General features: G+C 43.1%; 1 protein-coding gene across 1 annotated transcript; it reads right to left on the bottom strand.

Moving 5' to 3' along the window:
- Positions 1-785: 785 nt before the first annotated feature.
- SAXO4 (stabilizer of axonemal microtubules 4) lies at positions 786-20,627 on the bottom strand. Its single transcript, XM_083417016.1, has 14 exons — positions 20,472-20,627; positions 15,578-15,727; positions 13,880-13,997; positions 13,027-13,180; positions 11,042-11,170; positions 8,644-8,707; positions 5,008-5,096; positions 3,842-3,901; positions 3,593-3,673; positions 2,886-3,002; positions 2,681-2,775; positions 1,948-2,112; positions 1,737-1,824; positions 786-936 (listed from the first exon to the last, which is right to left on the bottom strand). The coding sequence occupies exons 1-13, from the start codon at positions 20,545-20,547 to the stop codon at positions 1,737-1,739; spliced, it is 1,386 nt and encodes a 461-aa protein (XP_083273142.1). The 5' UTR covers positions 20,548-20,627; the 3' UTR covers positions 786-936.
- Positions 20,628-21,899: the final 1,272 nt, after the last annotated feature.

The following is a 21,899-nucleotide window of genomic DNA, read 5'->3' as shown; positions in this document are numbered from 1 at the left end:
GCTGCCACAAGGCAAATGTTAACTAGCATACTGAGTATAACATGCTAGTGGTACTGGTATGGGGACATTGTACCAGATACAGCCTGAAATGAGTCTGATTGCAGTCTCAGCAGAGTGACACACAACCTTTATTACACTATAGTTGTTGGGAACTGAAGAAATCCAGTGTATACATAGCAGGGTTGTGGGAAGAGTGATGTACAGTGGTACCTTGGGTTAAGTACTTAATTCGTTCCGGAGGTCCGTTCTTAACCTGAAACTGTTCTTAACCTGAAGCACTACTTTAGCTAATGGGGCCTCCTGCTGCTGCCGCGCTGCCGGAGCACGATTTCTGTTCACATCCTGAAGCAAAGTTCTTAACCCGAGGTAATATTTCTGGGTTAGCAGAGTCTGTAACCTGAAGCGTATGTAACCTGAGGTACCACTGTATATGAAGGAGATATTTGTGCTTTTGCAACACAAGACATTGTGTTTCAAGGTCAAAGCATTCATCCACCCATTGTTAGTGGAATATTTATACCATATACTAATCCTAGGAAGGACAAGTGTAGAGAAGTTTAGAAGTTGAAGAATAAATGTAGTTCCTGGTTCAGAGCATGCATCTGTTTTGGTCTGCCTTACATCTGGCACCTGCACATGAGGCCTCACTATCATCATTCCACCCCAACCCTTCTGTTTCTTCAATCTTCACCAGACTCTTCAAGAAAGTCATATCCATCTCTGCTTCCAGGGGTCTTTCTATATCCATTTAGATGCTGCGCCAGTTCCATTAAACATACCAGCAATATATTGTTTGAATTTATTTAAAACTATACAACCTTTAACAGTAAAATATGAATGATGTGACAGCGCTATCACTGTTGCTCCTTCCTTAGCATGTGGGAGATTGTTCTGAGGCCCAAAGATATCAGTGTGGGGTCCAGTTTGGAACAGAGGCTGTAAAGAGGCAGAAAGACTAAAATCAGTCACTAACCTTAGTCTAAGCTTTAATGTTAGACTAACGTGTGTGTGTAAACGGCATAGAGGTTTTAGTTACAATCAAGCAATATACCAGTTTTGTTGAATAAATAGCCTTAACAGGAAGGTTGATGTTGAAAGGCAGAGAGAATGGAAGTGAAAAATGTTCGCATTTGTCTTCCCCAGCAAAATTAACCCATGGCAAATTTCCAGGACATTTTTGTGTATGGAAAAAGTGCAGTTGGTTCTATGAAATTTTACTTTTCAGAGGAGAAGAAGAAGTGCTGGAGTTGTCTGTATGTATTCCTGGAATTCATCCATAAAACCGTAGGTGTTTCCAGTCTGTCACTATTTTCAGGTGGAATCCAATCATATACCAGAAAATTCAGATTGCATGCATATAGTTGATTGGGAGGTCTTACACAAGAAACCTGCTTCCCCAAAAGATCAGACATTTTACAATAAGAAAAATGATGAGGGAAAATGTTCTGGAAACTGGGATAACAGTTGCTTGGATGCAATGTCATCTAACCTCTCCATGAACACCAGAGTGAAAGCTCATTAAATAACTAATGTTTACTAATCTCCCTGCAAACAAATCAGAATGAGTGCCCAATAAAAAGGCCGTCTGGTTTGATTAAACCTGAGAAGCTCTAGACTCCAGTTTCCAAACAGTGGCCAAATTAAAACAGCATAACACACAATATTGCCCTTTTGACTCTCAGATGCTTGATACTGCTAGCCTACTGTTCAATGATGCAATGGGTTATGTCACTTACTTAGTTGGGCACAGTCGTCTGATGGAGAGCAGCAAAGCGGCGGTCATGGGGAGAATCACGATAGAATGGATCAACTGTTGTAATTGTCCTGAAATGCAGGAGGAGAAAGAATTACAAAAGAAAGGTCAGTTGGAGAAAACAGGGGATTGAAAGAGGAATCATACAGTAAAGGAAGGTCAGAGAAGAAGAGCTACAACAAATCCAAAATTACCTGCCAACATGAGGATGGATTGTCCTCAAGGTCTCTGTGGCATTGGGGTCAGTGCCTAAGTCAGTGGCATGGTTGTTAGTAGCAAAACCACCAGGCTGCTGTGGCTGGATCCCTCCTCGTGTCCAGCCTTCCCTATCCACTCCCTTTGGAATGTTTTCATAAAACCTGAATGAGAGAAAGGATGAATTATTCCATGTGTAGTCGAACTCACCTGCTGCCTCCGTTCTCCCTCAAACAAAATCATATGTGTGTGTATATATCCTGCAAACAATGCACTTCTACAAATATCTGTTTCAGTACACGCCATCCACACAAACAGGCCCAAAAGCTGCGCAAACCTTTGCTGTTCCAGTACTCCCACAATGCACTCTCTAATAGCACATGCTATTTCCAGCGCACTTCCAGGTTGGAGGAGCACCGGAAATAGCTCGTGTGCATGTGCATGGGCCTCCTCCAACCTGGATGTGCACTGGAAATAATGCAAATAACGTGCATGTGCACAAGCTATTTCTGGTGCTCCTCCGATCTGGAAGTGGGCACTGCGCAGCGCAGCGCCGGTAAGAGTGGACACCAGGGGTCACCACAGGCCAGATAAACATGTCCCTCAGCATTATCCGGCCCACAGGCCTTAGTTTGGGGACCCCTGAGATAGGAAAATGGTACCTTAACAACAAGACATAGCCTGGGAATGTTACTTCTCCCAACACAGGTGGCCACCCAGTGTCAAACTTACTTGGAGTTATAGCTAGTCAGGAATCTGTTGGGCAGATCTGGATCATGTGCAGGTGTCACATATTTAAGGTTATTGAGGCTGAATCCTGTTGGTTCCTGCATAGAGAGGTCCATGAAAAGAGTAAGGGTCTAGTACCATAGAAGCAGAGCAAAGTGCCCAACAGATTATGAAGACGTAAGGCCTTGAGACTGTAGTTCAGGCATACCTTGTGACCCACTTGTTCCCGACCTAGAAGATTGTTCTGTGTCTGAGGTTGATGCTGAAGGCCTTGGAACTGAGAGTGGCTCAGGGGACCTGGTGCCTCTACATCTGGTTGAACCGTCTGTGGAGATTGAAGGTCATGAGTGAAGAAACCATTGTGGGCAGTGGCAACCTTGCCTGCCTCCTCACAATCAGTCCATGGGGAGGCAGTGACTGTCAGCTTCTTCCTCCTTTGTCTCAGCCTGCCTGTCATTGGCTCTTGACTACCATCTACTGTTGGCCTCCTGGCCTTCCTCTCCACCAATCCCAACATGCCCCAGCCACCCCAGGTTGTAGGAGTTACTGAAGAAAGGGATGCAACAAGGAAGACTGGGATGGAAATGAGGAAGGTTGTCTGTAAGATAGCCACGGATGGTAGTAAGAGGAACAAGCAGAGACTCAGGAGAGGCTTCTGTTTGCGGACTCTGGCAGTGGAAGACAAATCCCAGAGAAAGCAAGAAAAGGGCCTAAAGAACAAAGGCAGGTAGAAAAATAGGTCAGGGCAGGCAAAGATACATGAAAATGTAGATGAAAGGAAATGAGAGGTGCTGGCAGGGAAAGAGTGGCAGAGACTTCTAGAGAGAGCAGTGAAGGGAGATTGTGTAAGTAGGCAGAGGGAATGTACTAAAGGAAGCAGGACAGGTCTTCTGGTGATAAGGGAGTGTCACTTACTGGGGTACGGCCAAGATTCTGCCGACTGAATCCAGATCCCCTCTCAGAACCCTTTGACAGGACTGGTAGGAACTCATCACCCTGTCGGGAGGGGGACATATTAACGGTGAGTACAGCACATGCAAACAGCCAACAAAAGGAAATACACTAAGGGGGAAATGGCACTTTTGCCTACCGGCAAAGCACATCCCTTCAACTGATTTTACAGGTCTCCACCAGTAACAACCCTATTACAAATGGTCTCCTTACATGTGCAAAGGAAGATGGCAGATAATCTGTCTTGGTAATGCTGACTCCTGGAGCGCTACTCTGCAAAGCAGAAGACAAGTACTGAGACTCAGAGAGAGGAAGGTAGACAAGAGGAAGCACCGGTTCCATTACAGCTTCTACTTGGGAGCAGGCAAGCCTGTCTTAGGAGCAACTAGTTCAGCCTTCCAAGATACTGTGTTGGTTGGAACTGGCAGGAGTTTTTATCCAAAGCACCTGGAAGGAACCAGGTTGGGAAGGGTTGAACTAGTGGTATTTTGTCCTTAATTGCATGGAATCATATTCCTGCTATAGTGAAACTGCAAGGACCTATGGGCTGCACTTGAACATTCATGGCTAAATGTACAGAGAAACTAGATTTGCTTTTGCCTTTAACCTCTCTTAAAAGCAAAGTACCCACAGACCAAGACTCAGGTACAGGAAAAGTGGAACCTGTAACAAAATATTGCAGGGTAGAATGCTCTTGTTCTGGGTTCTTACTAGCTAGCGATCCCCTTCTCCAGGAAACTTCATTCCATTCCTCCCACCCTCAACAGCAAGCATGCCATGCCCACTGAGCACGCACAGTCTTCTTGGTGCTTTTAGGTTTCTGGAAAACCTGGAAGTTCTTCCAAGCCTGCTAGTACCTCTTTTTGGTATGTGCTTGGTGCCTTTTTGGCTACATAAGAATAGGCACTATCACATCATATGAATATATGAAGAGCCTTGCTGGTTCAGGTCAACAGCCCATCTAGTAGGACATCCTGTTCTCACAGTGGCCAGCCAGCTGCCTGTGGGGAGCTCACAAGAAGGACATGAGTGCAATAGCACTCTTCCCACCAGTGATTTCCAGCAACAGCCATTCAGAGGCATACTGCCCCCAACAACGGAGGTAGAACAAAGCCATTGTGGTTAGTAGCCACTTATAGCCCCATCCTCTGTGAATTTGCCTAGCCTTTTAAAGCCATCCATGTTTGTGCCCATCGCTACTTCTCGTGGGGGCAAATTCCTTAGTAAGTGAGGAGCACAGGGGTCAGGAGAGATCGATCCACTGTTCAAACTAACAAGCAACTAGAGCAGAAGCACCATATTCCACTGGGCTCCGCAGCTTAATGCTTAATGTGACCCTCGGCAAGAACAGCAGCATATACAGAGTTTACTGGAGAAACCTGAGATTTGTCCATAATGGGGTTTGCCAGGCAGCCTTCAGTAAAACCAGTCTCTTCTTTGGCTCCAATTGTTTTCTTCTGCAGGAAATCTGTATTGGGGGAGAAGAGAGATGAAGTGATAACATGAGGAAAAGGAGCACACTGAAGAAAGAAGGCAGAAGACTTCTGTAAATAGCAGTGGCGACATAACAGTACAAAAATTAGACAGCAAGCTGTTGGCTGAGGAAGGCAGAGAGCATGGGTAAGATAAGTGGTGAAAAGGTGAGAGCTGTATTTTACCCGGTATTTAGCTCCAAGCATAAAAAGGTGTGTCAAACTAAAAATTCCACACTCTGACCTGCAGAAACATATTTAGCAATTCCATCTCTCCAGAGAAGAACCCACATCTCCTTTCCCTGCATTATATTGCACTTTCCGACTGTGCTACCAGCCAGACCGCTGCACCACATACATTCTCGCTCCTGTTCTTGTAGCGTCTGTTTTTCCTTGCCCATGTGGCCACAACTATTCCTTTTCCATGCATACAGCTTATGCATCACATCCATGCAATAAAATTTGTTGCATAAAAGCTGAGTGGAATCCCTGATATTAGACGCAAGTGGGGGGGTGTCGGTCATTCACAGGTTCTACATGCCAATACTGTAATCACTGGGCTAATGGAGGTGACTAAGTGTTGTTTGTGACTGAAGGGGCATTTTCCCTTTGTGTAATTTTGTGTTTTACCCATGTCAAAAGGGCTGTGCGCTGGTGCTGGCTGTGCTAGAAGATCTGATCCTATCTGAGGGAGCCCTACGGAATGTGGCTAAAGATGTGGCTGTGAATTACTTCCAGCCCACTACGCAGAGAGCCTTGCACATTATGTGTGGCAAAGTGGGTAGACTGGGTTCAGTGATGTTCCTGCTGTCACTGTATGTTGACTGCAGTTTTCTAAAGTCCAAGCATTAGAAATAAATGCTAATGTAGCAATTTTGGCAGTCACTCCCCCCAGCAACACTGTTGATGGACTACGCTGAAATGGCAAAGATGACGGTGAAGATCAGACACCAAGATGATAAAATAATTAGGGGGAGAATTATAAAATACCTTAAAGACAACTGTAGATACTTTAAAAAGTCAGCAGGATTGTTATGACACTTATAATGTAATATGATTTAAGGTAAAAAAAGGAGATAAAATGGATTAGAAAAATGTAATTAGATGCAAAAAAGGGAGGGAATCAGAAAGGGGGGGGGGAGTCCGAGGGATCTAAGTAATCCCAGAAGCACAGAAATTGAAAATGATGTGAATGTATAAGAATATTGTTTAAAAGATGAAAATAAAATATTAAAAGAACAAACACTGTAGGATGGGAAGGGTAGGATCAATTATTATTATTATCATTATTATTACCAGGGCTTTTTTCAGCCGGAACTCACAGGAACTGAGTTCCAGCACCTCTCAGGTGGACACCGTTGCCGTTCTAAGAGAACAAGGGAGGTGGTTCATGGTGAAAAATAGCACTGATTATTACCCACCAATCACTACGACATTTGCCAATGAGACGCCCACACTACCCATGCATGAAAGGCAAGTTGCATGTAGACTGATGCCTTTCATGCATGGGTACCGTGGGAGCATCAGTGGTGAATTTCATAGTGATTGGTGGGCAGTTGCAGCATTGCTGTGGGATTGGAAGCCCTGCTGAATCAACCCAAAGGCCCATCTAGTCCAGCATCTGTTTCTCACAGCAGCCAACCTCTGGAAAGCTCACAAACAGGACAGGAGGGAAAGAGCTTCCTCCTGCTGTCCCCTAGTGGCTGGCATCCAGAGACACACTTCCTTTGCTCCTGGAGGTAATATACAGCCTTCATGAATATAGTAACCACTGAGAGCCTTATCATCTGTTGAGAGTTTTATCCTCCGTAGTTTATAATGACTCAATATATAATCTCACAATACTCAGAAGAAAGTCATTTTGAATTCAGTGGGTTAGTGGAGTTACAATTTCAGCTGTACTCTTGTCTCTATATTATGAAGCAATCTAATGTAGCAAGTGATGATGACCACTATAGAAAATATGGTGATGCCTATATTTTGTCCAATATCAGAGGCAGTATGGCGCTGAATACCACTTACTGGGGATCACAAATGGGAGAGGGCTACTCATGATAGTTCAGCCAGTTGGACAGGTTTGTGGGTTCAAGCCCCATGTTGGGCAAAAGATTCCTGCATTGCAGGGGTTGGACTACATGATCCTCAGGGTCCCTTCCAACTCTGCAGTTCTGTGATTCTATGTTCTGCCTGTGAGCTTCCCATTGGCATCTAGTAGGCTGTGCTAGAATGGAAAGGGCTTTGGTCAGATTCAGCACAGCTGTTACAAAAATGAAAATCTGCAACAGACTAGAAAGAAGGCCTCTGAACTGCAAAATTCCAAAGCAAAAATCAGACGTGTACAGAAAAAACATTCTTTCAGAGAGCTGCATCGATTTTTCACTGCCACCTTGAATGTGAATTTATTTTCAGACATGAGAGTGATTTGTGCATTTATATCTTGCACATGAAATGTGACAAGCTGTCCCAAGAATTCCAAGTTAGACTTCCATTATAAATTCTCTAACCTCCACCCCCCAAGTTGCAGAAGATGACTTAAATGTCAACGTCCCCACAGGAACATTTTTAGAAAAAAAGGCAAAAAACAAATATCCCAATTTACATTGTAATCTAAAAATTTCTGAAGACTGTGGGTGGCAATATTGATATGTGCCGCCGTTAAAAAAAAAGATTTCAGCTGGGAGTTATTTGTGATTTGGATCTAGTCCAGACTACTGCTTTAACTTCCTAAATATGGATTTAAAAGAATTTTAAATTCAAAGAACACGGAGGTGAGAACGACATATTGCAGCATTACATAAATACAGAATAAGAAAACTGGACAAGAATATGCTTCAGGATGCTACCTTTGTGAAAGTGGTACTATATTATATATGGTCTATTTTTAATAGTAAAGTAACAATTTAATGCAGATCTAAGAACACTTAATTTTCTAGTAGATGGTGACCAGCTTCTTTGAATCAAACTGAATCTGTTTCTCGTGTTCCCTTTTTGTTTGAAGACTGCCTATCGCCTGAAAACCATACTGTGCCTGGATACAAAATGAAATATCTAGACTGAACAAACACAAGTGGCTTCTTAACAGAACCACGGACTTCAAGTATCCTTAGAGCAAGGATGGAGAACCTGTGGCCCTCCAGCTCCCATCAGTCCCAGACAGAATAGCCAAAAGTCAGACTGATGTGAATTGTAGTCTGATGGCATCTGGAGGGCCCCAGGTAAGTGTATTGTTTACTTAGATGATACATGTGTGCTTAGTCTTGGGCATAACTCACCAGTCATTACATCCCTGAAAAATGTCACATAAGAAACACAAGAAGCATTTATCACTTTGATGTGATGTCTAGCTGCCTAAATACCCCCTTCTAAACCAATGGTGGGGAACCTTTGGCCCTCCAAATGTTGTTGAATGACAACTCCCATCATCCCTGACCACGATATTGGCAGGTTGATTGTTATGAAGAAGCAGACAGCTCCCTTTCTTATGAGTGGAGTATCAATATTGTGCACGAGGATGAAGCTCTGTCAGCTATGAAGAACAATTACCTGGTTGTCCTGGAATGTTGAAGCGGTACTTTGAGTTGTACTCTGTGGACATGTAGTGAGGTCCCTGCAAATATGCAAACAGCAGTGGAGAGTAAGACCAAATGCTCCAGATGGAGTCTCCTACTTGCCCTGCCAGTAGGGTTTCCAATGCACTGTTCCACATCCATCCTGCTTCTCTGTTTAAGGGCAGACCAATTATTCCTGGGGTAACAGTTCTCAGCTTTCCGAAGTTATCTTGCTCTCTCCCATGACTTTATCATTTATCCTTTACTGATCCTTATGCCTGGAACTCCCACCTCTCTCACTTCCTGCAAACCCTTCCTCAAAGCCTGTGTTTTCTGGGAAGCATTTGGCACAACCCCCTGCTCCCCATACACTAAACTGTAACTAAGACTAAGCAGGCACAATTGGAATAATCTCATATTCTTCCCATGTTTTCCTGTAGCGCCATTTCCCTCCACGTGGTCTATTCTGCCCCCATATGTCAATTTCTACATTTTAAGCAGTGATGTAGGGATACTGGGGGTACAAAACTTTCAGCCTCTTTCAGCCAATGAAGTACCAGGGTAATTGACACAATCCTTCTTGCTCTGATTCAAGCTTTACTACCATTTGTGACGGATTAGCATTGGAGAAGTCAGAGGATAAGGAAAATAATCAAGGAGAGACTTTTCTTTGGTCGGGTTCCTATGCCGCCCTAGCAGTTTGAATAGCAAATGATGTGTGTGTGTGTTGTTTTTTGTTTTTGTTTTTTTGAATTTCTAATTAAAAGCTAAAGATTGCATTTACAAGTTGAACAGCGCTAGTGCCCCACCCATCCTGCCACTGCCACTAGTGTAGCGGTGATGGCAGCAACAGCAGCAGCGACAAGATCTTGTGCAATCTCACAAAAGTCAATTTCATGCAGTCTGCAATATCTTGCAAGAGCACCACAAGATCTCATCGGAACCCACCACCATCTCTGATGCTTTGTGGGCACCACTGCGCAACCTAAGTAAGAGAGGCTTTGACAGGGGATGCTTCAGTGACAGGGTGGCACCTTCCTGTTTCCCTTCAGGCAGCAGAACACCCCTAAATTCAACCTATGCATCCAGCATAAGAATTGCTGAGTTCAATGGAGCTTACTCCAGGTAACTGTGTGTCGGATTGAAGTCATGCTATATGGCTGATCAGGGATGTGAACCCAGGTTTCACCAGCCAAATTCTAACATGTTAACCAATATGCCAGGTATCTTCAACCTTTTCAGTTCCCAGGACCCCCTTTTAATCCAAACTTGCATTTGGGGATCCATTTCTTAAATCTCTAACATATGTTTGCATGGTAGCAGTGCTCCTGTTATGACCCACTTTTGATCAGGCCGTGCCCCATGAATGGGTCCCAACCCACCAGGTAAAGGACCAGTGTGCTATACCATCCCTTGTCAATTCACTATTCTAGGACTGCATTTTATTCTGTCACACTTTCCCCCCTCTCCCATACATACCACCTTAGGATGACACCACGCTTGTTCATAGTTCAATGATTGAAATGTTGAGTGATGACTTGTAGGTGTGAAACAACCTTCACAGATCAAAGAATGCAGACTAGAGCTTTCCTATTAGCTCACATCACCACAGACAATACTTTTCTATGGAGGCAATTCACACCTTCTGGTGCAAGTCATCAAGCAAGGAGACAGGCATATGTGAATCAAGCTTTAGATCAGGAGTGAAAATGAGGACTATGGGAATAAAATCGGATCACTTTCTATATGGAAAGGTACTTGGTTTTGCAGTAACCCAGGGAAGTCAAGCTTTTCCTGCCAATACTTTCACTGTATGCTAAAATATTGGTTTTCAACATGTTTGCTGTGAGCAGCAGTGGAAGCACTATTTTAAAAATATTTTTCCCCATTGCGGATTATGACGACACGAGTAGGGAAAGTCATGCATAAAATGGAAACTCCCCTTTTATTTTACTGCATCTGGTGGTGGATATAAGAGCCAAACCTAGGACCCTGGATTCCACACTGGCCAACCAGATGCCTATGAGAAGCCCAACACCAGGACCTGAGTGCAACAGCACTCTCTCTATTTGTATTTCCCAGCAAATGGTATTGAGAGGCATGCTGTCTCTGATAACTGAGGTAGTACCTAGCCATCAGGACTGGTAGCAGCCATTAACAGCCTTATCCTCCATGGCTTTTTCTAATCTCCTTTTGAGGCTGTCCAATTTGGCAGTCGTCACTACATCTTATACAGTAGGAGCAAGTTCAATAGCTTACGCACTGTGTGAAGAAGCCAGACCTTCTGGCCCTGAGTTCTAATGAAAACTCCCCTTTATACCTCTTCTGTGATCAGGTACTGCCTAAGCTACAGTCAAATGAGGAAGGGCCCATTGAACTAGCAGCTGACTCACATGTCTGGCATGTTCCACATCGACAGAACCTCTTCCATACAACTTGTGCAGGTCAGGGGTATGTTTAGGCTCCAACCCTGTTATAGCTTGGGCTCCCTGGTCTGCTGTGTCAAAATGGACTTTCTTGACCTGCAAAATGAAGCCCAGCTTGCAATTTGGAAAGTTAAGTATGAATACCACAAATACCAGAACTGAAGTGATACTGTTCAGGGCTATTGTTGAGAAAGGAGGGGAAAGAACAGTCAAAAGTGAGCAGGAAAATGCATATATAAAATGCATCTTGTATCTGTCCCCTTCTCAGAAGTGGTAGGGAATCATCATCTTCATGGCTGAGCCCTTGATCACAGCTCTAATTAAAACATTAGGAAGCCAGTGAGGTCAATCAGTGAAGCTACAAGGCTTCATGCTCCCATATCTCATTCTTCATTTTCCTATACACTCCAAACAAAATAATGAGAATTTCAGCTTATGTGTTTCCAACAGAATAAAGGTTTTAATCTTTCCTGTGGCAGTGAATGCCTTGAAAAACATGATTACAGGGGTGGGGGTCTGAAAGCCCACAATATAGAAGGCAAATCAAAAGAGAGACACTATGTTTTTAGTATTCACACAACTGTAAAGCAATTCTGAAATTATAGAGGAACCGGGTTTGGCAGATACTAGGGCTCAGTCCTACTGCGCACTTCCCAAGTCTCAATCCCTCACACAGCTAAACTGTTCTCAACACAGTGTCTGGGTTTCAAAGGAAGCGATCCTTGTTCAAATGCCTCTTTTCTACCACAACATGTTCCACTTGGTATATAGCCCAGGTCACAATCATATTGGCATGCACACACATACACCAGCAGCAGCTCTCCTTAGCTCCATCCTGCACTTAATTAGAACAATTCATTAATGAGTCCCAGTGCTTTAGGTGCAGAACTGCCAACTGGACAATATTTTACTGATATGTCTAGTAAAAGCATAGTCTGGTAGTATATAGGCTTCTGAAAACCCCACTAATCTATCTCAACAAAACCCTAGGCTATCGAGCTTCACCCATGATTACTAGTCTATATAGCAAGCCTCATATGTGACTCAGGAATGTCCGCTATGACTCTCAGAGGCTATGAATGGATCACTAATACTAATGTACACTTATGCACTCCTGCCCCATAACCATCCATATTCCAAACCTTAATTTACTTACATGGTGCCTTGATCTATAAATGTATCACATTACAGCACAACTTTATGGGCATTTACTCAGAAGCAAGTTCTACTGTGTTTAATGGGGCTAGTAAGCATATTTAAACTGAACAGAGTGTGACTTAATTCTGAACACCAGCATTTATGGGATTGCACTGCACCTACTGACTTCTTTCTGGCTCCTTGTACCATCAAAACGTGACTCCTCTTCACATCTTGTATTTCTGAAGCTCTGTTCGTTTTGGATCCTCATATACACTTGCCAGATCACATCAGTTTACACATCCTGGCTTTTGTGTTTTGCCCTGCATCACAGTAGATTCTCTTAGACCTCATGGATATATAGAGAGAAGCCTGGAAATGGAATGACTCCTAAACGCTCAGAATTTAGCCTTGCAAAACATCCTCCTTCCACACATGCACTGCCACAGTTTTGTGTTGATACATCGGATTGAAATTCACAACGCAGGTGATTCATGTATGCATTATCAGTTATGGTAACTATCAGGCACATGGCCCCTTTAAGAGAAAAAGCTATGACCCAGGATGCAGGCTCTTGGAGAGCTGACTCAGAAGGATGGAGAAGCTGCTTGAATAAAGGCCTTGCCACTTGCTAGATGGATGTCAGACTTTGAGCTGCCTCATTGCTGAAGCTCTAAGCTCCAGCCTTCCTGAACTGAAGAAATAGCCCAAGCCATTATTAATGGCACTAGCTGATAATGTTGGCACATTACAAGCATGTTCAATAGCACAACAATCCACCACACAGAGGCAAATCCTAGGTTTGGGATACTTACCTCTTTAGTGGTGGGGAAAGAAAGAGGTTTTTCTCGAACATACCCACTCCCTGGCTGGTGCACACTCCAGGGAAGAGGATATTTCCCATCTGGGAGCTCAAGAGGCTGGAAGTGCTTGGTTGTTGTCGATTCATAATTGTCCTGAAGGAGCTTCCTGGTTTTGGAGAAAAGACTAAGCATGAGAGACATAATAATAATAATAATAATAATAATAATAATAATTAATTAATTTATACTCCACCCATCTGGCTAGGTTTCCCCAGCCACTCTGGGCGGCTTCCAACATAATATTAAAATACAATAGTCTATTAAACATTAAAAGCTTCCTTAAATACACAGCATCTGAACTTAAGAGACACAGTGGATTTTAATCAGGTTATGTTTAGGCATGTTAGAATTGTGCTCTAAAGACAGCCATGCTTTCTATCTCCTAAAGTGATGCGTTAGTCCAGGCAACCCAAAAGATCACTGTCTTTGGCCCTTCCAGTCATCTACACTGCATATGGATACCACGGTGAAGTGCCAAATGCATTTGCCTTGCCATAGACTTTGTTATTGTGCTTTGAGGGAGTACAAGTAAAGCAAATGCAAGCATGTCACTGACTCAGAGGTGACATGAGCATTATGAGGATGTGGTTATGTTTCACAGCTTTCCCCAATCTGGTACCCCCAAAATGCTCTGGGCTACAGCTCCCACCTGCCAGAGCCAGCACAGCCAATCACCAAGGGTGGTAAGAGCTGGAGCCCAAAATGTCTGGAGGGCAGCAGATTGGATGGTATGCAAACCACAAGACAGTTTCCCTCTTCTGATCCATCCCAGTTAATTTCCACAAAGTATACGACCAATACCTACCCCACAGTTGGATTATCTATTTTGTCTAGGCTTGGCTTGTAGTGGACGACGGGACGGTAATTGCTTTTATAACCTGCTCCAGAGTGGATGCTAGTCCGAGGACGAAACCCTGCTTGACCTGGCAAAGGAAAGGGAGACAATGGCAGATTTGTATTGCCTATTTATATCTTCACTTACTTACTGCATTTATAAAGCACTGTTTTCCCACTGCACACTCAATACAGTTTACAATATAAAGTAATAACTAATTGTTGATTCAGGTTGGTAGCCGTGTTGATCTGACGCAGTCAGGGAAAAATAAATTGTCCAGTAGCACCTTATAGACCAACTAAGTTTGTTCTGATATAAGCTTTCATGTGCATGCACCAGAACAAACTTAGTTGGTCTATAAGGTGCTACTGGACAATTTTTTTAAAACAATATTTTTATCTAATTGTCATGACACAGAAGGAAAGAGATGGGGAAGGAAGAGGAAAACCAAGCGAATTTGAGTATACTAACTCTTGCATGATTGGAGCGAGGTGTTACATAATGTTCAGGTGGGATGATCACTACAGCAGAGGAGTGGAGGAGCTACATGGCAGTTGACCCCAACCGAATCAAGAGAGATGCCGTGGGGCAGCTGCAAATAGTGGCTGTTCCAGGAGGACAGGGGCCAAATGATAGTTTGTCTCAGCTAGGCTGATAAAGGGGTCCTCACCTTTTCCCCTAATGCACCAGGTATGATGGCTCCAGATGGAAGCTACTCTGGTAGGAAAAAGGCAAATGGAAATTGGTGCCAGCCAAGCTGACAGAGGAGGCCTCACTGCCATTTCTCTCTCTGCAAAAGCCACTGCAAGAATCAGTTCTGAAGGATGGAAGCTTCATGCATGTTAGAAGGTGGGAAGGGGTGGGGCTTCTCCAAGAACATTCTTGTAATCTTTGGTGCTTTGACCTATGATAATATCTAAGCTTCAAATCGAGGCTGGGTCCTAATGTCAAAAATCCCAACTGCATATTATTTCATAGTCTTATGTTTTATATCTATCCATATTGGCCATAATATTTGTTACATTACAAGTGGGGTTAAAACCCTGCCAATGTTTTATAAACTTTTCGCATTCTTTCTTGGATTTCTTGGCTTCTTGGTCTCTAGGTTTCCCGGTCAGTTTTGCCATTTCAGCAGAGTTTCACAGCTTAGTTTGCCAGTCCTCTCTAGTAGGAACTCTTTCTTCTTTCCATCTCTGGGCTAGTAGCATCCATGCTGCTGTTGTTGCATACATGAAAAGTCTTTTCTGTTCCTTTGGAATGTCGGTACCTCATAAAAAGGCTCCTGTTTTTTTAACAAAAGTTTTCAATTTATTTTGAATGGGTTCCCAACAATCAAGGCTCAAACGTTATTAAATGTTGCACATGATGGGAGCTTGAATCTCATCATTTTATTGTTATTCATGTTTTATACCGTATTTTATACTGCTTTTATAATTAAGTGTTTTAAAGTGTTTTAAATTTGTTGTTAGCCGCCATGAGCCCAGTTTTTGAACCAGGAAGGGCGGGGTATAAATAAATTATTATTATTATTGCAACAACAAGCCTGGGATTGGGATTATGCCTGAACAGCCTACCATCCTTTTGGGCAGTTAACACTTTCCTTTGTTTGATATGACCAAACTAGCCACAGATAATATAAATCCCTTCCCTTATTGAAGATGTCCTTACCATAAGCTGTGCCATAGCTGGTACAGTAGAATTTCATGGGGTCCATACACCCACCAGAGCTAGTTTTTACATAGGGAGAAACAATCCCTAGGGGGAGACGACCCATCTTCTCTGAAGATACAGAGGTGGATTTACTGATGAAAGGTTTCCCTGGAGGAATAGAAATGGAAGATGATTGACCACTAATCATTCTGGATAGCAGGAATGCGGCTCAGCCTCTGGACAAAGAAATCAGTCTGACTTGAAGCAACTGTTCACCTGCATTGTGTGCATGTCTCCTTAGAAACAGTGAGGTCACACACACAGCATTGTGATGTCACAGACTCAGGATTTTTAAAGGGAGCTAATGATACAAACCAGGCCATTCGTGGTCTTAATACATCAGGGTCAGGTCTTAAATGCTCCTTATTGGTTGCAGGTGCACTGTGGCTCAAGTGAAGCAATAGAACCAACTCCTTCCACAAAAATGGAGATACCAGAATATACCATTTTACCTGAAGATTGTAAAAATATTCAACCTTGCTATTCAGTTCCAATTGGCAAGTAAGATACCCTCAGGGAAATCCCTGTTGAAATGGAGGGGAACCACACAAGAGTAGGGTGGCACTTTTCCTTTTTATAGAGGCTTCTAGAGAAAAGCTTCCAGAAGGATTTGAAACACTGAAGATCAAGTAAAATGTTCAGGGATCTCCCAGTACTGGGTGGGTGGGTGGGTGGGTGGGTGTGAGTGTCCTTCCTTCTATGAATCAGGAACCGGTTCGTATGATAGTCCCCACCCCATGCTGTAGCACATGGATTCTGCACACTCCACATAAAGCACTAGCTAATCTGTACCCCTCCCACAATTTCTGCCTGTCCTTTTTCTAGAACTCTTCTATTGCATCTTTCTTGCTGTTCTTCTGCTGTCAATATATGAGTGCTTGCGGTGATTGTAGCACTGCACTATTATCAACATGTTTTCAGTCTAACCACCTCACATTTACAATAATCTGTGAGTGGGAAATTGTTATGCTCCATATTCATTTCCAAACCTCCATTTTGTATCCATTGGTGAGCAGCTGTGAGGAACCACTTTTTCTTATTTTTCCTTCATAAATTCTTTTTTTTGCAAAAATTTTATTAGTTTTTATAATATCAACAACAAACAAAACATAACAAACATAAATCATAACCTTATTGAAAATAACAGTTATTTACTTTGTAAAACGACTTCCTCGTTTCCCCTTAGTTGAATTTCATTGTATATCCTTATAACGGTTTTCCAAATCCCAATTTTAATACCCTTTAAATTAAACATTAGCATCTTTAAATCTTCTCCTTCTTGTATTAGACATATTATTTTATCAGTTAACATAAATACAATCCTAAGCCCATTAAGTATCTGGAAGCTATTTCCAATTATTTTAGCATTTTTCCTTCATAAATTCAACTGCTTTGTTGTGAAGTACCACAGAGAACTTTCCATTTTAATTTTCTCCGCCCTCCCAACACACCTGAAGTGCTATACATGTCTTGACAAAATAAATGGCACCAGTTAATAGGTCAGTTGAGAGACCACCTTACTCCTTGTATATACAGCAGATTATTGTGTTCTGCAGGAGTCTCCCTCAAGTTCCAAAGATCTTAGAATCCCAGTTAACAGTAGCTGAGAGGAAGGCTTTCAATGTTGCTGCCCCTGTTCTGTAGAACAGCATTTCTGTCAAGACATGGCAGAGGCCACTTTTTGCACATTCCAGAAACAATTGAAAATATATTTGTTTTGTTGGGGAAATTTCTCACAGACAATTTAACCAAGCTTTCCCAGCTGGCTGAAGAGGCCTCTCTGCCTTAGATTTAAAAGCAATATGAATGAATACCTATCTCTAAGAGGGTTTTTTTTGCATTGTTAGTTTTAAAAACAATTTTTAGCTGTTTTTATTATATCCTGCATTGCAAGGGGTTGGACTCAAAAGACCTTCAGGGTTCCTTCCAACTCTATGGAAATCCAACACACATTTAGAGCTCATTATTTCCCCCAAGGAATCCTGGGAACTGTAGTTCTTTATGGGTGAACTGCAGCTCTGTGAAATGGAAACTACAGTTCCCAGGGTTCTTTAAGGGAAGCCATGTGTGTGGCATGTGCTTTAAATGCGTGGTGTGCATCTACCCTAAATCATTTTGGCCCACACACATAGGTAATTCGTAAGTAAGTAAATAAATAAATAACCTCCCAGGATGTGGCAAAGCACGGCTGCCACTTGGGCGGGGGAAGGAGGCTCCAACCATCTTCTGCATTTGGAAGCCATGACCAGCAGCTCCACTACTTGGCCAGTCCTGCAGCATCTCACCCACGTGGCGAGGCTCTCCTCTTTGGAGCAAGGCAGGGAGAAGGTGGAGGCAACAACAATAAATGTTGCAGATGACGCCTCCTGCTTTGAAGTATAGCATACACACAGTTTTATTGTGCTTTTGCATGGGTCGTACACTTTGTGTATTGTCTTGATGGGGGGTATGGGATAGAAAATTACTTATTGCCATTCACTGCCCCTTTTGTCAGGGACACTGACGCTAAGATTTTTACCTTCTTAATAAGTTATGTGTCTAGGACACATGCCTTTTTACCATAAGAACTACTGCAAAATTATCAACAGTGGTTACAGACTATTCTGCCCATCTGTCTAGTCTGGCTGCTGGCTCCCATGTTCCCTCCTGGGCAAGGGAAGCCAGGAAACAGGACAGGTGTGCAATAGACCCCTCCTGCCACCATTCCCCAGCCACTCGTATTCAGAACCTTCCTACCTCTGATCCTGAAGACAGGATGGAGCCATCATGACTAGATGCCAATGACAGCCTTATCCTCCATGAATTTATTTAATTCCCTTTTAAAAAACATTAAATCGAGCAGCTATCACTTTGTCTTTTGGTAGTGAATTCCTTAGTTTAACCATACGCAGTATGAAAAATACTCCACTTTCAGAATTAAGAGTCCCAGAATGCTAGGACCATTCTTTGTAAAGCTTGTATTGGCTGCCCCTTTCCCGAGCCTTTTCCCACTCTTCTGTATCCTTTTTTGGGCAAGGCAACCAGAACTGCGCACTGTATTCTAAAGTGTGGACACACCACATATTTGTATGAAGATGTTTCTTTTCGTAACAATGCAAACACTGAATTAGTATTTTCAGGCAGCTGTCTCAACATTTGCACTGAGCATTTCCTGGATGGTCGCCATCAGCTCAGACCCCATCAGCATGTAGGATCTTTTTGCCCCAATGTGCATCACTTTACACATAGGTGGTCATTGTTGTGCCTGGAGTTGGACTAGGACCTCGGACACCAGGCTTGAAAACGCTGCTCAGCCATTAAGCTGACTGGAAGCCACAGCCTCAGAGTCTAACCTACCACACAGGGTCGCTGGGGATAAAATGGGGAGGAATTGATCCATGTACACTATCCTGAGCTCCTTAAGTGGAACTATGGGATATACAGTGGTACCTCAGGTTACATACGCTTCAGGTTACAGACTCCGCTAACCCAGAAATAGTGCTTCAGGTTAAGAACTTTGCTTCAGGATGAGAACAGAAATTGTGCTACGGCGCGCGGCGGCAGCAGGAGGCCCCATTAGCTAAAGTGCTGCTTCAGGTTAAGAACAGTTTCAGGTTAAGTACGAACCTCTGGAACGAATTAAGTACTTAACCTGAGGTACCACTGTAAATGGAATAAATAAATGAACCATTTGCCATTTTAATGCCTATTCAGCCAGTTCCACTTGGAATCCCATTTTGTTTCTATTGACCTGAATAATTTGATGGTCTCAGAAAATAGCCATCATTGTAGGAAACATTGCTGTACACACCAGACATGTTCATACACATATCTGGGAACCCAGCAAGAGAAATTAAATGCTTACATATGTCCTTACATATGCTCTGGTCAGACCTCACCTGGAGTACTGTGTCCAGTTCTGGGCACCACAGTTCAAGAAGGACACTGACAAACTGGAACGTGTCCAGAGGAGGGCAACCAGAATGTTCAAAGGCCTGGAAACGATGCCTTATGAGGAACGGCTAAGGGAGCTGGGCATGTTTAGCCTGGAGAAGAGGAGGTTAAGGGGTGATATGATAGCCATGTTCAAATATATGAAGGGATGCCACATGGAGGAGGGAGAAAGGTTGTTTTCTGCTGCTCCAGAGAAGCGGACACGGAGCAATGGATCCAAACTACAAGAAAGAAGATTCCACCTAAACATTAGGAAGAACTTCCTGACAGTAAGAGCTGTTCGACAGTGGAATTTGCTGCCAAGGAGTGTGGTGGAGTCTCCTTCTTTGGAGGTCTTTAAGCAGAGGCTTGACAACCATATGTCAGGAGTGCTCTGATGGTGTTTCCTGCTTGGCAGGGGGTTGGACTCGATGGCCCTTGTGGTCTCTTCCAACTCTATGATTCTATGATCCTTACATAGGGTTGTGCACAGAGTGTAGGGGAAAGACCTAAATCAGGTATTAAACCACATGACCACATCTAAACAGATTCTCCCAAAACAGCAATTAGCCGTTGCCCCTTATCTTGTCGTTTTTCTAAAAATTAATATTTCTAATCTTCCAAGCACAGAAAAGGGGGCGGGGGAAGGACTATTTAACTTAGGTACAGAAGCATAGTTCAGGGTCAGACCACATGTTTTGTGTCCAAAAGATCTAAAGTTCATTCTCTGGTAGCTCCAACCAAAAAGGGCTTAAGCTTGCAGAGTTGGGGAAATCCTTGGCTAGTCACTTCCAGTCCAAGTTCTGAGCCAGTGCAGTGCAAGGGAGACCAAAGGACACTGCAGAGGTGTTTGTGAGACAACATGAAGCTAAATCCACCATGGACAGCAGCCTGCAGCCACCAACCCCATTTCGCCTCGCGAGGATGACATTGTCCTTACCTGTCCCAACCAACGAGGCACTGCTTGCTGGCTGATGGTAGCAATCAGAACTAGATGTCCAAAAGGAATGAACCATTCATTTATTTAAGGAACTGAAGTTGGGAACTTGACGGACGAATGCAGAAAGCTGAAGTCTAGCAGCATGTAACCTAGCAACCAGCACCTAGCAACTAGCTCGACAACATTGCTCTCCTTCCAATGGCCTTATAGTTCAGAGGGTATTGGGAGCGACTGCAAGGGCCCTGAGCACACATGCCCAATACGTGCATGAAATGGTTCTGATTATTTGGATTCCTAAATATAGCCCTCACGGGGTTGAGGTCTGTGTGTTTCCTGAGCCATTGTCCCATTGTATTCAAGCTGAGCTACTAGATAGGAGCTGGGGAGGTATGCTGCAGTTGAACAAGGTAGAGTCACCAGAATCAGTGCTGCCACCGCCCCCATGTCCGTGAAACACAGAACAGTACCAAGTGGGCAGAAAGGAACATGTGTAAGGCTGCGTGCCTACTAAATGTCTGCAGTCACAGCTGTGCAGTGTAATTCAAGTGTAACTTTAGATGTCCGGCACACAACTCTTGAGAATTTAAGCCTTCGCCACCATTATCCCACCTCCCAATGTTCTGCATTTGTATCTGCAAAATAATATTGAAATGCTATTGTAAAGTCTTAGCAATATGAGTTGTGGGTTTCAGATAGCTCAGTTTTGGTGCTGTGTGATTCTGTTGCTTACCTAGGACTAAAATAAGTGTGTTTGTGTTATATTTTACTCATGTCATTGAATGTGGCATTGCTTGACACAGAATCTCTGCAATCTGAACTCTGACACGGAAGAGAAATCTCTGAGCATACAAAATTAAAGATATGTAAGTTACACATCACTTTTGATCAAGGCTGCATGTGAATATTTAGTACTGAGCAAACATCATGCTTATAATGACACCATGTGGTAGTTTAAAGGTAATGCCATAGACTAGGTGGCTGCAAAGAAACATGTAACCTTAAGCATGACTTTTAAAGTTCTGTGTGGTAAGGGGTGGAGGGGAAACCAACTCTAGGAGGGCCAAGCTGTATTTCAAATTGTCACACAGCTAGCAAGTTTTAATAGGATTTTTTTAATTAAAAAAAAGTACATGACATAAACCATGTTCTGTAGAAACCCCTGGGTGTCTGAAAGTGTTACTTATATGATTATTGAAGAAGTCACTGCTGGACAGAAGAAAAAGTATTTATGTATCCTAGAACAATTTCAAACAACTGTTTTCAAAATACCTGACTTCCAGTAATTGACTGAAAAGTGGAAAAGAGCCTAACAGGGTTAGACACAAGTCACACAGTACTGTTTTCTTCTTTTTGCACCATCAACTTCTAAAAATAGAATAGCGAAAGTTCATTCAGCTAGGAATGCTAGCAGTTGATTGGGTGGAAAAA

This window comes from Podarcis tiliguerta (assembly GCF_965153285.1).
Source record: "Podarcis tiliguerta genome assembly, chromosome: 1".
Taxonomy (NCBI): Eukaryota; Metazoa; Chordata; class Lepidosauria; order Squamata; family Lacertidae; genus Podarcis; species Podarcis tiliguerta.
The sequence above is the reverse complement of the archived record's forward strand: the minus strand, read 5'-3'. Positions and strand labels throughout refer to the sequence as shown.